The following is a 15,536-nucleotide window of genomic DNA, read 5'->3' on the forward strand; positions in this document are numbered from 1 at the left end:
ATGATGTTACCAACAGCAAATCCAAAATGGGAAGCATTCAAAGAACTTATCTTGGAAGCTACTAGGCTTTACATGCCAACTGAGAAATATTGTTCAGGGTTTAGGCCTAAGTGGATGTCAGATGAACTAATGAGACATATGGCAGAGAAGAAAAATGCATGGGATATATACAAATTAACACATGACACAGAAGCCTATGATAGATACAAGTTGATGTATAATCATGTTACAAAGGAGGTTAGGCAGGCGAAGGCAGATTAAGAGAAATCTTTGGCAAGGGATGCAAAGAAAAACAGCAAAGAGTTCTTTATTTATGTAAACTCTAGAAGGAAGGAGATGAATCAGATTGGTCCACTTGATATCGATGGGTCAACTGTTGAGGATCTTGCTCAGGTCGCTAACAAAATAAATGAATATTTTGCATCAACATTCACACATGAGGAGTTATTCAGCGAGGGGAATGCCAGAGGTGTATTCAACTCTGGCAATAAACTAGAGAATCTTGTAATAACTGAGAGTAAAGTGGAGGAGAAATTGTTGAAGATAAACACAAGAAAGGCACCTGGGGTGGATGGGATCTATCCAGTTATATTAAAGGAGGCAGCAAAGGAAGTAAGCAAACCCTTAGCCATAATTATGAGAGCTTCCTTGGACTCAGGGGAGATACGCACAGACTGGAGAAGTGCAAATGTGACTCCAATTCACAAAGGAGGATCAAAGGCTGACACAAGTAATTATAGACCTATGAGTTTAACTTCTGTTCCCGGAAAATTAATGGAGGCACTGGTTAAAGAAGCACTGCAGGATCATTTAGACAAGACTTCAGTTATAGCTCGGACACAGCATGGTTTTGTTAAGGGGAAGTCTTGCCTGGCCAATTTGATTGGATACTATGATGTAGTCACAAAAGAACTGGATGCAGGGAATAACTTTGATATTATATACTTGGATCTTAGAAAGGCTTTTGATACTGTTGCACATGGAAGACTGCTGCACAAATTGGAGCAGTGTGGTATTGGACGCAAATTGCTGCTATGGATAAAGGGGTGGTTGAGGGGAAGAAGTACTGCTTATTAGTGGAGTCCCTCAGGGTTCAGTGTTTGGTCCATTATTGTTTTCTGTATTTATAAATGATATTGATGATGGTATATCAAGCTTAATGTCCGAGTTGGCAGACGATATGAAGGTTGGCACGGTTGTCAAGGACACTACTGACTCTATCCTGCTGCAACAGGATCTGGAAAGGTTGAGCAGATGGGCTGAGAGGTGGCAAATGAAGTTTAACGTTGACAAATGTAAAGTACTATATATGGGAAACAGCAACCCCAGAGCAACGTATGAACTCTGTGGTACTACATGGACAGTGTTAGAGAGTGAAAGCGACCTGGTGGTGTTTGTGCAGGCAGATATGAAGTTCTCTGAGCAGTGCAGATGGGCTGCAAGAATAGCTCATGGTGTATTGTCAAAGATATATAGGAATTTTTCTAGCAGGGATAAGGAGGTGATTATTGCCTTGTATAAGGCAATGGTCAGGCCACACCTAGAGTACTGTATACAGGTCTGGAGGCCTGATTTCAAGAAGGATGTAGAGCTGCTGGAACGAGTAGAGAGAAGGGCAACAAGATTAGTGAATGGAACAAAGGGGCCCTCTTACGAAGAAAGGCTTAAGTTTTGCAAATTACAGTGTCTGGAGACTAGGCACTAGCGAGGTGATCTGATAGAGGTGTATAAAGTCTTGAATGGTTTGAGCATGCTCAGTGCTGATGGGATTCTTACTCTTGCTTAGAATAATCATCTGAGAGGGCATAAATTCAAATTGAGGAAAGACAGATGTAGGATAGACGTGCGGAAATTCGCCTTTAGCCAACAGGTGGTTGGTTGGTGGAACAGACTTCCATCTCTTGTCGTGGAAGTTCATAGCCTAAATAAGTTTAAGGCTCAGCTGGACAGGTATTTCGAACGAACAGAGGGGTGAAGTGGAAGTGGTTTTTTTTTTTGTTTTGGCTGATGCTGAATAAGCTTGCTTTCTTGCATCAAATGCCTCTACTAATGCTAAAGGCATAGATATCCCATATATTATGATTTTGAAGAAAATATATGAGAAAGCTACCTCCTTTATTAGACTAGACAAAGACAGTAGCAAATTTAAAATTGAGAAATCAGTTTGACAAGGAGACACAATATCTCCGAACTTGTTTACTGCTGTTCCTGAGGAAGCTTTCAGAAGATTAGACTTTTTGCAGAAAGGAGTCAATGTGAATGGCGAGTACTTAAACCATTTACGATTTGCAGATGACATTGTGGTCATAAGCCACGATTCCAAAGAATTAAATGAAAATTTTAATCAGTTATGCAAAGTTAGTAAGGATTTTGGACTAAAGATGAATATGGCTAAAACAAAAGTAATGATGAACAGTATACCACAGAAAGGGATATAATAATTGAAGGAGCAGTAATTGAAAAGGTGGAGTCATATACTTATCTGGGACAAGTCATTAGCTGTAATAATGATAAATGGCTGGAAGTCAAGAGAAGAATAAATTTTGGATGGATAGTATTCAGGAAATATAGTTACATACTAAGGAGCAATATCTCAATATGTCTGAAACGTAAAATAATGTATACTTTTCACCATGACATATGGAATTGAAACTTGGGCACTCTCCAAAAGAATGGAAAAGAAACTAAAAACTATACAGTGAAGAATGGAACGAATTATTTTGGAAATCAGACTGTTAGATAAGAAGAGAAACACATGGATTAGGCAGAAAACTCAAGTAAAGGAAATTCTTATCAAAACTAAAGAACTAAAATGGTCTTTTGGCAGGACACATAGCTCGACAACATGATGACAGATGGACGAAGAGAATAACAGAATGGTACCCAAGAGGAGCTGGAAGGAAACCTGGAAGACAATGATGGAGATGGAGAGATGAAATACATGAGATTGTGGGTAGTAAATGGATGGCCATTGCACAAAACAGAAGGAACTGGAAAGTTGCTGGAGAGGCCTTCATCCTGCAGTGGATTGAAAATAAAATGACTGATGATGATGATGATTGAGGAGTACTTTCCTCCTCATTTAAAAAAATTACTGTGGTTCCAAAATCCCCTTGTTGACTCTGTAAATGCCAGTGATTTGCCTTTGAAAGAGAGAGAACAGCTTATAAAAATTTAAACTGATTAGACCCTGAAAACAATTTCAGCAGGAAGAAATTACACAATTTTGGATTCAAATGGCCGTGGAATACCCTGAAATAAGTAACAGAGCTTTGAAAATTTTGATGCATTTTCCAATGAGATAACTTTGTGAGCAAACATTTTCACTGTATACAACTACAAAGACCAAATTTAGAAACAAGCTAAATATTAAAGGTGAATTGCATTTGCAAGTAACAACCACAACTCCAAATATTGAGCTACTTTGTGAACAAAAGCAAACCCATCCGAGCTGCTAATAAATAAGTACACTGTACTTTTACTGATATAAATTTTTCAAACAGGAATTTTTGAACAAGTAAGTAGAAGTAAAATTTTTCTTTAAATACTGATATTTTTAATAAATTTTTATTCTAAAAGCTTGAAGTGAATTTGATCTGGTGCTAGTGACTGTCTGTTTCTGTTTTTAGTGTATTTTTTTTATTAAGGCTTCGGAATGTTTTTTCTTTCTGATGTGGGACTTCATATGTCTAAAACGTTTGGGAATCCCTGCACTAGAGGATTGAGAAGAGTATGACAAGATTCTCTATGTGCAGATGGAATGGGCAAGCAATTGTGAATGTCTTATTATTGTTGATTTTAATCTTCTCTTTATTGATGGAATAAGTGGAAATTAAATTCTAAATTAACTAGATGATCATTATTTGTATCAGTTTGTTAAAAAAATATTAGGGTTAAGAATATTCTAGACCTCATTATTACTCATGAATCAGATAATGTCACAGGGCTTAAAGTACAGGAACCATTGGCAGTTAGGGATCATGGAGTTGTTAGTTGGAAGATGAAGAAAGATGTTGTTGCAGTGGTTAAAGATTAGGAGACAGATTTTAATTTCAGAAAAGGGGACCATGACAATTTAAGGCACTGCATGCCATCTATTAATTGGGAGGATGAATACATTAGAATTATGGAATTCCTTCAAAGCAGTAATTACAGAAGTCACGAATGCATTTATATCATTAAGAAAATTTAGCATGAGAAGGATGCCGTCATTAGCATTAGTAGAGGCATATGATGCAAGAAAGCAAGCTTATTCAGCATCAGCCAAAAAAAAAAAACCACCTTCACTTCACCCCTCTGTTCGTTCGAAATACCTGTCCAGCTGAGCCTTGATGAGTCAATTGGCCAGATTAATGAAGCAGAAAAAGGTAGCATGGGAAAGTTACAGAGTGAGAAAAAGTTCTGAAGCCTATGACAGCCATGAATTGATCTGTAATTGTACAACAGATAAGGTTAGCGAGGCCAAGCCTAAGTATGAGAAAGCACTGTGTGTGTGTGTGTGTGTGTGTGTGTGTGTGTGTGTGTGTGTGTGTGTGTGTGTGTGTGTGTGTGTGTGTGTGTGTGTGTGTGTGTGTGTGTGAGTGAGTGAGTGAGTGAGTGAGTGAGTGAAAGTGCAAAGAATGGAGAAAAATACAAAGAAGAAAACAAATGAGATCAGACTTTTGTGTACTCGGTGTGGGAAAGTCTTAGATAACCCAGCAGATGAATTGAAAAGGCACTTTGCATTGGTCTTTACTGAGAAAAGACCCTTCATGCTGAGGGGAGCCTGTGTGAGTGACGTTGAAATATATGAAATTAGTAATTTTGAAAATTACTGGGTAAAAGCAGATGACTGTTTTTACCCAGAGTGTGGCAAGAGAGTGTATTGAGCCAACGAGGTTAATTATGAGGGTATCATTCAAATCCGGAGCAATTCCTTTGGATTGGAGAGAACTCCGTAACTACAGACTGATTACTGACTTTGGTGGTCAGGAAAATCTTGGAGGCAATGATTGAGTGCAATCTAGGGATGTTCAGATGTCTTGCTGAAGGAGGACACACAACATGGTTTTGTTAAGGGAAAACCATGTAACTAACCTGGTAAGATATTTTGAAATAGATGCTCATGAACTGGATGCAGGGAACAATTTCAACATAGTTAATTTGATTATATGAGGCATTTGGCTCAGTCCCTTATGATTGGTTACTGTATAAGTTGGAATGTGTTGGAATTACATGTGAATTATAGGGTGACTGCAGGGCAGAAATCAGAGGGTTATGATTAATGGATATTCTTCAGATTGGTGTGATATCAAAAATAGGGTCCCCCAAGGATCAGTTTTTAGACCACTGTTCTTTCCGATTTTCATAATTGACATCGATGAAGAGATAGAGGATGTAGTAATTATAATGGAGGCATGTGATGCAAAAAAGCAAGCATATGTAGCATCAGTCAGCCAAAAAAAAAAAAAAAAAAAGCCAATTTCACACATCCATTTCTTCTAAACGTTTGTCCAGTTTCTCCTTGAGAATTTATTTAAGCTATCAACTTCCACAATGACTGATGGAAGTTTGTTCCAGCAATTAACCACCTGTTGGCTAAAGGCAAATTTCTGCACATCTATTCTACAACTGTCTTTCCTCAATTTGAATTTATGCCCCCTCAGGTTTGTAATCTGAGCAAGTGGAAGAATCCCATCAGAATTTAGCGTGCTCAACCGCCTTATAACGTCAATCAGATCACAACACAGGGGGCCTAGTCTCCAGCTGCTACAATTTGCAGAACTTAAGCTTTTCTTGGTAAGAGGACCCCTTCGTTCCCCTCACCAGTCTTGTTGCCCTTCTCTGTACATGCTTAAGCCATTGTGCATCCTTCTTAAATGAGACCTCATTTTAAGAAGGATCAATTTCACTTAGAGAAATGTCCTGTAGCTCTGGACATTTCTCTAAGTGAAATTGATGAAAAAGAGAATTCAGACAAAACTGGATAAGTATTTTGAAAAAAATTGATTTTAAATATTTCTATTTACACTGTAAAATCCTGTAATTCATAACTCATGTTTTTTCAGTATACTAGCCAATTATTTTAATGAACAAAATTTTATTTCTCGTTATTATTATTAACCTTATCTGAGTAATCTTTAAATAGTACCAATGTCAGTGGTGAACAAATGGTGATGCTAAATCGAACCTCGATTTAGCGTTACCATTTGTTCGCCACTGACGTTAGTACTAAATCAGGAGTGGCGCTAAATTGATGTACTTAAAACAGTAAGAACTAAAAATATTAATTATTTTGGCAATAAGAAATTGAAGGATTATGACATTATTTTCTCTAAAGGAAAAAGGGAATACTAAAATCCACTTTCATGAAATTTTTGGAATAATCTTTTGGAGCCATGCCTGAACTCATTAGACCATTGTTAGAGCTTGTGGTATGCCTCAGATGAGGTCCTAATACTGATCACTGGGCAGAGTAGCAACATCTAATATTTCATGTATTTTTTATTTCATCGAATGCTGTGGGTTGCAATAGATGAGGTACTTTAGTCAGTTCCCAGCTATTTTGAATAATACACAAAATTTTGTTTTGAATTCAATTTTTAAATTGAATAAATTCTATAAACAACAGTTTTATATTTTTTTCCAGTAGTTATTTCAAAAGCTGCTATAACAGCAGGCAGTACATTGTGTATACATTTGTTAAAACAGCAGTGGTTCATGTTATAAGAAAAATTACAAGACACACAGTAATGAAAACACAAGCAACCTATTATAAACAGTATAATAATTATAAAAAGATGTTCATAATATTTAAAATCTCACTTTAGCTATGCAAGAAGAAGTACTAAAGTTAGTGCTGTTGGCACTTGAAGATGGTTCTGCTTTATCCCGAAAAGTTTTAGTGATGTTTGTTGTTCAGAGGTTAGCTCCACATTTCCCCCAAGCTTCAAAAACCAGTATTGGCCATGTTGTACAGCTTTTATATAGAGCCTCCTGTTTTAAGGTAATGTTTTCCTCAGTTACTATCAATTGTAAATTATAACCAAAAATAAAGACAGTATGGTAGTAGATAATTTAAAATGAAATATTGATTTGTATAGTATAATTTTTAAAGTGCAGATGTTTTAAATAAAATTTTAATGTTTTTTTATTTTATGTTAGCTCTATCACTGTCATTAATATTACCTGTGATAATAATTTTGGTGACTGTAGAGAAAGTGATTATGAAATATCTGTAAACTACTGAAACCATACTGGCTTCCATTAGGTGATGATTGATTGGAATCATTTTTTTATTCAATTATTTAAACCTCTGACATTATAGCCTGTTTTGCCCATGTACCAATAAGTCTATTGTTTCTTATTCTCACGCATCAGTCAGTTTATCATCTGTTACTTGCACATGTCACTCAATCACTTGTTTGCATACTCGCATACTCTTATTTGCTATTATGAAATAGTGTTAATTTTTAAATTTTATGCAGTCCACTTGCGAACTATACATTACCAAAATGAACTCTTTGATTTGCCATAGAGTTAACATTAGCATTAGCATTTAGCATTAGTAGAGGCATATGATGCAAGAAAGCAAGCTTATTCAGCATCAGCCAAAAAAAAAAAAAAAAACCCACTCCCATTTCACCCCTCCGTTCGTTCGAAATACCTGTCCAGTTGAGCTTTAAATTTGTTTAGGCTATCAACTTCAACAACAAGTTATGGAAGTCGGTTCCACCAACCAACCACCCGCTGGCCAAAGGCAAATTTCCGCACATCTATCCGACATCCGTCCTTCCTCAATTTGAATTTATGCCCTCTGAGGTGATTATTCTGAGCAAGATGAAGAATCCCATTGGCATTGAGCATGCTCAAACCATTCAAAGCCTTATACACCTCTATCAGATCACCTCGCCGGTGCCTAGTCTCCAGACTCTGCAATTTGCAAAACTTAAGCCTTTCTTCGTAAGAGCAACCCTTTGTTCCATTTACTAATCTTGTTGCCCTTCTCTGTACCCGTTCCAGCAGCTCTACATCCTTCTTGAAATGAGGCCTCCAGACCTGTATACAGTACTCAAGATGTGGCCTAACCATTGCCTTATACAAGGGAATAATCACCTCCTTATCCCTGCTAGAAAAATTCCTGTATATCATTGACAAGACACCATGAGCTACTCTTGCAGCTCGTCTGCACTGCTCAGAGAACTTCATATCTGCCTGCACAATTACCCCCAGGTCCTTTTCATTCTCCACCACTGTCAGTGTAGTACCGCAGAGTTGATACGTTGCTCTGGGGTTACTGTTTCCCATATGTAGTACTTTACATTTGTCAATGTTAAACTTCATTTGCCACCTCTCAGCCCATCTGTTCAACCTTTCCAGATCCTGTTGCAGCAGCATAGCGTCAGTAGTGTCCTTAACGACCCTGCCAACCTTTGTATCATCTGCAAACTTGGACATTAAACTTGATATCCCATCATCAATATCATTCATAAACACCGAAAACAACAATGGACCCAACACTGAACCTTGAGGAACTCCACTAATAACATTAGTCCACGTTGAGCAGTGTCCATTGATTACCACTCTCTGTCTTCTGCCACTCAACCATCCCCTTATCCATAGCAGCAATTTGCCTCCAATGCCACACTGCTCCAATTTGTGCAGCAGTCTTCCATGTGCAACAGTATCAAAAGCCTTTCTAAGATCCAAATATATAATATCAAAGTTATTCCCTGCATCCAGTTCTTTTGTGACTACATCATAGTATCCAATCAAATTGGTCAGGCAAGACCTGCCCTTAACAAAACCATGCTGCGTCTGAGCTATAACGGAATTCTTGTCTAGATGATCCTGCAGTGCTTCTTTAACCAGTGCCTCCATTAATTTACCTGGAACAGAAGTTAAACTAACAGGTCTATAATTACTTGTGTCAGCCTTTGATCCTCCTTTGTGAATTGGGGTTACATTTGCACATCTCCAGTCTATGGGTACCTCCCCTGAGTCCAAAGAAGCTCTCATAATTATGGCTAGGGGTTTGCATACTTCCTTTGCTGCCTCCTTTAATATAACTGGATAGATCCCATCCACCCCAGGTGCCTTTTTTTATGTTTATCCTCAACAATCTCTCCTCCACTTTCCTCTCAGTTATTACAAAATCATCCAGCTCATTGCCAATGTTTACTTTACCTACATCATTCTCCTTCCTGAATAACTCCTCATGCGTGAATGTAGATGCAAAACACTCGTTTAGATTATTAGCCACCTGAGCAGGATCCTCAACTGTTGAACCATCAATATCCAGTGGACCAATCTGATTCATCTCTTTCCTTCTCAAGTTCAAGTATGTAAAGAACTCTTTTCTGTTTTTCTTTGCATCCTTTGCCAAGGATTTTTCGTAGTCTGCCTTTGCCTGCCTAATCTCCTTTGTGACTTGGTTACAGACCAACTTATATCTGTCATAGGTTTCCATGAGTTTTTGCTATGTTTCTTCAGTTGGCTGTTTAAACATTCCTACTCATTTGTTAGTTACCTCAGCTGCTGCTGAACACCATCAAAAATGAATGAGTTTACTTATGCATGGGTAATGCACACATCATTTCTTCTACCAAGGTAGTTTTAATACACCGTTTTAATTATATCTCATATTGCGAATACCTTTACGAGTTGCCATGGTATTGCCCTATCTCAAATAAGTAACGGTTCACCTATGGAGAAGGCTAATGTTACTTATTCTCAGCAGATACCAACACGTAGACAGCACAGTTTTTGGGGCTTGTTTGTTTGTTTGGTTTTTAGGGGCATTAGCAACTAAGGCCATATTGCTCCGGGATATGCGGTGGTCATTCCCTGACTTTTCCGCATCCTCCGAATTTGGTGGTGATGGGCTCGAACCCCGGTCTAATCAAGAAGCATGTGCTGTGCACTGCTGCTGCTTCCCACCTGGCTATGGAGGTGCCTTTTTTGGGGCTTATTGGCTTCTCATTGGTGGGTGAGAAGGTACCCTGTTGTTGCAGTAATGACAACCCAGTTATGAAGTATAACTCCAGCATTTAGCCAAGAAATATCTTTTAGATTAAACAACGCACACCACCGTCAGCCATATCTCATATTGTGGAGTTATGCTTCATAACTAGATTGTCAATGTCACCAGCTTTTCCATCTGACCAGCTTTTCTAGATTCTGTTGCAGTAGCATACTGTCATTGCTATCGTTAACACCCCTGTCAACTTTTTGTACCATCTGAAAACTTGGACCCAACACCAAACCCTGGGGGACTCCGCTAATAACATTAGTCCATGAAGAGCAGTGTCCAGTGATTACCACTCTCTGTCATCTCCTTGTCAATGGTGTATTTACCGAATGACAAAATGTCGCCCTTCTTCATACAGAAAGGGTTAGATGGGTTAGCAGGGTCACCCAAATCAGTTAAGAGGCTCCGTTCTGGAGACCTTTTAATTGAAACTAAAAATGACAGGCAATCTGAACATCTACTCCGAACAACATCAATCGGAGGAATCCCTATAACAGTGACACCACACAGAACACTCAATTCATCGAGAGGTGTCATTTCGGAGTGGTACCTTCTCGACGTAACCGAGGAGGAAATCTGCTCCGAATTAAAACCACAGGGAGTCATTGCCGTCAAGAGAATCACTGCGCGAAGGGATGGAAAAATTGTTAAAACCAGGAGCGTTATCCTGACTTTTAACTCTCCTAAACCTCCTGACGAGATTAAAGCTGGATACATCAACTGTTCAGTGCGTCCATACGTTTTGAACCCTTTACGGTGTTTTAAATGCCAGAAGTATGGACATTCTCAAATGGCCTGCCGTGGAGTCCTTGCATGCACTCGATGCAGTGCAAAGGACCATGAAACAACAGCATGTTCAGCCGCAAAACCCACCTGTATTAACTGTGAGGGAGAACACACGGCCTACTCACGAGCATGCCAGAGGTGGAAAGAAGGAAAAGACATTCAACGGCTGAAGGCAGAGCTAAACATATCATACCAGGAGGCAAGGAAATCGGTGAAAACCCCTGAATATCAACAGACCTACCTACGCCCAGAAGGTAGCAGGGAGATGTTCCGTCGGAACTCAGATGGACATGACCATTCCTCCAAAGGAGTCTTTCACTCCCATCGCACGTTATCTCTTAAGTTCTCAAAAACCTGCACAGAAGGACCAATCAGCTGCCATTCCTATATCGGTACCTCCTAATGCTCCACAAGTAACAAAGGTAATTATGAAAGAAAAGAATAAGAAAGGAGAAGTCCCCCCCTAGTACCCAAGAAAAGATGGATGTCGAGCAGAAGGAGGTACCCGAAGATTCAGTCTTGGAACTCTTTGCGGAGGAAGAAATGGACACGGGACAGCGTCCATTCTTCCCCAAAAAAGATAAATCCAAGACTGATAAAAGTAAGCCCTCAGCACCTCGGAAGCCGCCTGATGGACCCACCAAGCCAAAATAATGGCTAAATTCCTACAATGGAATTGTTGTGGATTCCGGCGAAATACTGATGACATCAAGGCCCTCCTGCAAAAGCACGAGCCAGTTTGCTTTTGCTTGCAGGAGACATATCTAAAGGCAAATGATGATCCCACCATGCACAACATCACATTTTTTCGAAAGGATAGAATTGCGGATGGCTCTGTACATGGGGGAGTGGCTATCCTTGTGGGTAACCAGACCCCAGTGCAGCCCTTGCTAATTACAACTAGCATAGAAGCTGTTGCAATTTGCCTTACGGTGGGATTTTTATTAACCGTCTGCTCTATCTATTTGCCACCTGGGACTGACATCTCTCAGGAAGACCTTGATGATCTAACGCAGTTGCCTCCCCCTTTCTTACTTCTCGGGGATTTTAATGGACATAACACCCTGTGGGGTAGTGCTAATATCAATGGAAGGGGAAGAGTCATAGAGCATATGCTAAATGACAATGACCTTTCCCTTCTAAATACTGGAACAAATACCTTCTTCCACATGCCTACCCGTACTTTTTCTGCCATTGATCTCTCTATCTGCTCCCCTTCTCTACTCCCTTCACTCACTTGGGAAGTGGAGGAGAATCCATACGGAAGTGATCACTTCCCTGTGATAACCTCGTTACACAGTGGGAGACCATGTCTTCCCTTCAGGTTACCACGGTGGAAGATTGATCAGGCTGACTGGACTGCCTTCCAACATCAGGCAAATTTTGATCTTAGCACAGTCAGTCAAGAGCCTATCAATGGTGCAGTTAAGTACATCACAGAAAATATTGTCCCAGCAGCTGCGAATGCTGTTCCAAAAACATCTGCCCGGTTTCCACCATTTCTCAAATCTTGGTGGAATTCACAATGCACAGCAGCAAAAAAGGCTCAAAACAAAGCGTGGGGGATATTCCGCCGATATCCTACCACGACCAACCTTATAGCCTTTAAACGTGCACGAGCCAAAGCACAATATATCCGCCGTCAGAGTCAAAAGGAATCGTGGATCCGTTTTACATCAGCTATTAACCAGTCTACCAACTCTAAGGTAGTCTGGGATAAAATCCGGAAAATGAGGGGAAAATATACATCCCACCCTTCTTCAATCCTAGATTATAATGGATGTGCTATTGCAGATCCAACTGCAATAGCCAATTCTCTTGGGGAAACATTCTCTAACATCTCTGCAACATCTTTGTATTCCCCAGAGTTCCTGGTCCTGAAATATAAAATCGAAAAACAGGCACTTAACTTTAAATCTAAGAGCATATATCCCTACAACGGGGATTTCACTATTCAGGACTGAAAAGAGCCCTCGCTCTTTCCAAAGCAAGTGCCGTTGGACCAGATGGCATCCATTATGAAATGATTAAACATCTTTCACCAAAATCTATGGATTGTCTGCTCCTTCTGTATAACAGAATCTTTACTGAAGGGCAGTTTCTGGACTCCTGGCGAAAGGCAATCGTTATTGCCTTTCCTAAGCCAGGAAAGGATCCAAAAGTCACCACCTATTGCTCTGACTAGCTGTCTGTGCAAAATCCTGGAGAGAATGGTTAATTCTCGTTTAATATGGTATCTCGAATCAAATGGCCTTCTCTCCAACATCCAGTGCGGCTTCCGAAGGAACCAGTCCACTTTGGACCATCTTATTAGATTGGAAGCATCCATCCAGCATGCTTTCCTAAAACGCGAACACTTGGTGTCGGTGTTCTTTGACATGGAAAAAGCGTATGACACAACTTGGAGAAGATTTACATAGCCTAGGCCTTAGAGGGCATCTCCCCTTTTTTATTCAAAACTTTTTAGCCAATCGATCATTCCAAGTTCGTGTGGGATCCTCACTCTCTTGCCCCTTTAGCCAACAGGAGGGAGTACCACAAGGATCAGTATTAAGTGTCACGCTTTTTGCCATCAAAATAAATTCCATCACAGAATAACTTCCTCCAACTGTAAACAGTGCCCTCTATGTTGATGACTTTAGCATTTTTTGTCAGTTGTGCAACATGAGGATTATTGAAAGACAACTGCAGAAAGCCATTGATAGTCTGAATTCCTGGGCACTTGGTAATGGCTTCAGGTTCTCACAGTGAGTAAAGTACCTGCCCGGCAACCCAAAGGTCGCGGGTTCGATTCCCGCCTCGGGCTTGGATCAAAGTACTGCAAAAACCTTGGGAGGTGCAATATGGCCACAGAAGCCGATGCGCCAACAACTACCAAATCAAAAAAAAAAAAAAAAAAAAAAAAAATCAGGTTCTCGCCGGAGAAGCCCGTTTGCGTACACTTTTGTCGCAAGCGTAATCTTCATCCTGAACCTGAATTAAGGCTCGGACAAAATGCTATTCCAGTAGCAGCGAACACAAAATTCTTGGGACTCATATTCGATAAAAAACTGACCTTTTTTGGATCATATTCGTCAACTCCGCACAAAGTGCACAAGAGGCCTTAATATGCTCCGCTCGCTTTCCTCTTTATCTTGGGGTGCAGACCGATGCACCCTTCTACGGCTTTACTATGCACTTGTGCGATCCAAATTAGATTATGGGGTCCCAAGTATATTCTTCAGCCAGAGACAGTGCCCTTCGATGGCTGGACCCTGTCCATCATCAGGCTCTACGTATCGCTACTGGAGCATTTCGAACATCTCCTGTCCAGAGTTTATACGTCGAAGCAAACGAACCACCGTTATCGCTTCGACGTAAGCAGTTGTCTTTAAAGTACACTTTAAAACTGAAATCCCTGCCAGACCATCCAACGTGGCCGTTCGTTTTTGAGCCATGATGGGAAAATTTGTACAATACCCGTAAGACTGCCAATCGTCCTTTTGGTATTCGTCTCCAAGAGCTACTCAATGAACTTAACATCAAGGTAGACAAGGTTGCCCAAACACCAAAGCAACCCTTTCCACCCTGGCATGCTCATTTCCCGGCCTGTGACTTATCCCTTATAAATTGGGTAAAGTCGGACACTCCATCATCAGTCTACCTGCAGCTTTATTCAGCACACTGAGCTGAACATTCTGACTTCGTGCCAGTTTACCCAGACGGTTCGAAGTCGGAGTCATATATGAGATCTGCTGCTGTCTTTACAGACAGCACTACATCGGAGCAGATTCCCTCTGAATGCAGCATATTTACTGCAGAGCTGCATGCTATTGAGTTAGCTTTGGATCACATCAGTAAATGCCAATACCAACGGTTCATTTTATATTCCGACTCTCTCAGCGTGTTACAGGCTTTAATAACTGTAAGATATAATTCTCATCCAGTTCTGTCTAGCATTCAGCAGAAGATTCACTTTCTCCATGAACGTGAATATGATATCCTCTTCTGCTGGATTCCCAGCCACATTGGGATTATGGGAAACGATTTGGCTGACACCGCAGCCAAATCAGCAATTCTCAATAATAATTGCTGCCTGTCAGTCCCCCCTATACAGACTACAGGCAAATAATACACGAGAAAATACATTCCCAATGGCAGGATTCATGGAATAGACAGACTGTGAATAAATTATATCAAATAAAGCCTGTAATTGAACCGTGGCAGTCTAGTCTGCACAGGAATCGTAAGGAGGAAGTTGTTCTTGCCCGGACCCGCATAGGACATAGTCATTTGAAACATTCTTTTTTGCTGAGGACTGATGACCCTCCTATGTGTGAGTCTTGTGGCACAATTTTATCAATTAGACACATTTTAATTGACTGTCCAGATTTTAGCAATATCCGTTTTACCGCTTTTAATCATCTGGCTGAGCCGTATACACTCAGTCAGATTTTATCTGACAATGACAATGTGTCTGCTATTTTTAGTTATTTTAAATCAATAAAGGTTTTTACTTGTATTTAATATTTACATGTTATTGTTATTTCTTTAGTGATTTATTTTTTCTACATTTTATACCTTTGTTATTTTTTATACTGACATGGTGACCTAATTAATTAGATCAGTGAAAATTTAAATTTTTTACACATCATCTGAGTTTGGCACATTATAGCCTTAGATGCTAATGCGCCAATAAAAACCAAACAAACAAACAATCTGTCATCTCCCACTCAACCACCCTTTCTTTTTTTTTGTAGCA

The 15,536-nt window shown here is 39.9% G+C and overlaps 1 protein-coding gene across 1 annotated transcript in view; it reads left to right on the top strand.

The window, feature by feature from the left end:
- The window catches only part of roq (RING finger and CCCH-type zinc finger domain-containing protein roquin), a 711,471-nt gene that overhangs the window by 95,011 nt on the left and 600,924 nt on the right, over window positions 1-15,536 (top strand). Inside the window, exon 5 of the mRNA XM_090390025.1 lies at window positions 6,810-6,985. Coding sequence (XP_090246151.1) covers window positions 6,810-6,985 — 176 coding nt within the window. The remainder of the gene's footprint in view (window positions 1-6,809; window positions 6,986-15,536) is intronic.

The sequence above is a fragment of the Mastigoproctus giganteus genome, chromosome 2 (genome assembly GCF_048544385.1).
Source record: "Mastigoproctus giganteus isolate SK-2022 chromosome 2, ASM4854438v1, whole genome shotgun sequence".
In the NCBI taxonomy this organism is placed as follows: Eukaryota; Metazoa; Arthropoda; class Arachnida; order Uropygi; family Thelyphonidae; genus Mastigoproctus; species Mastigoproctus giganteus.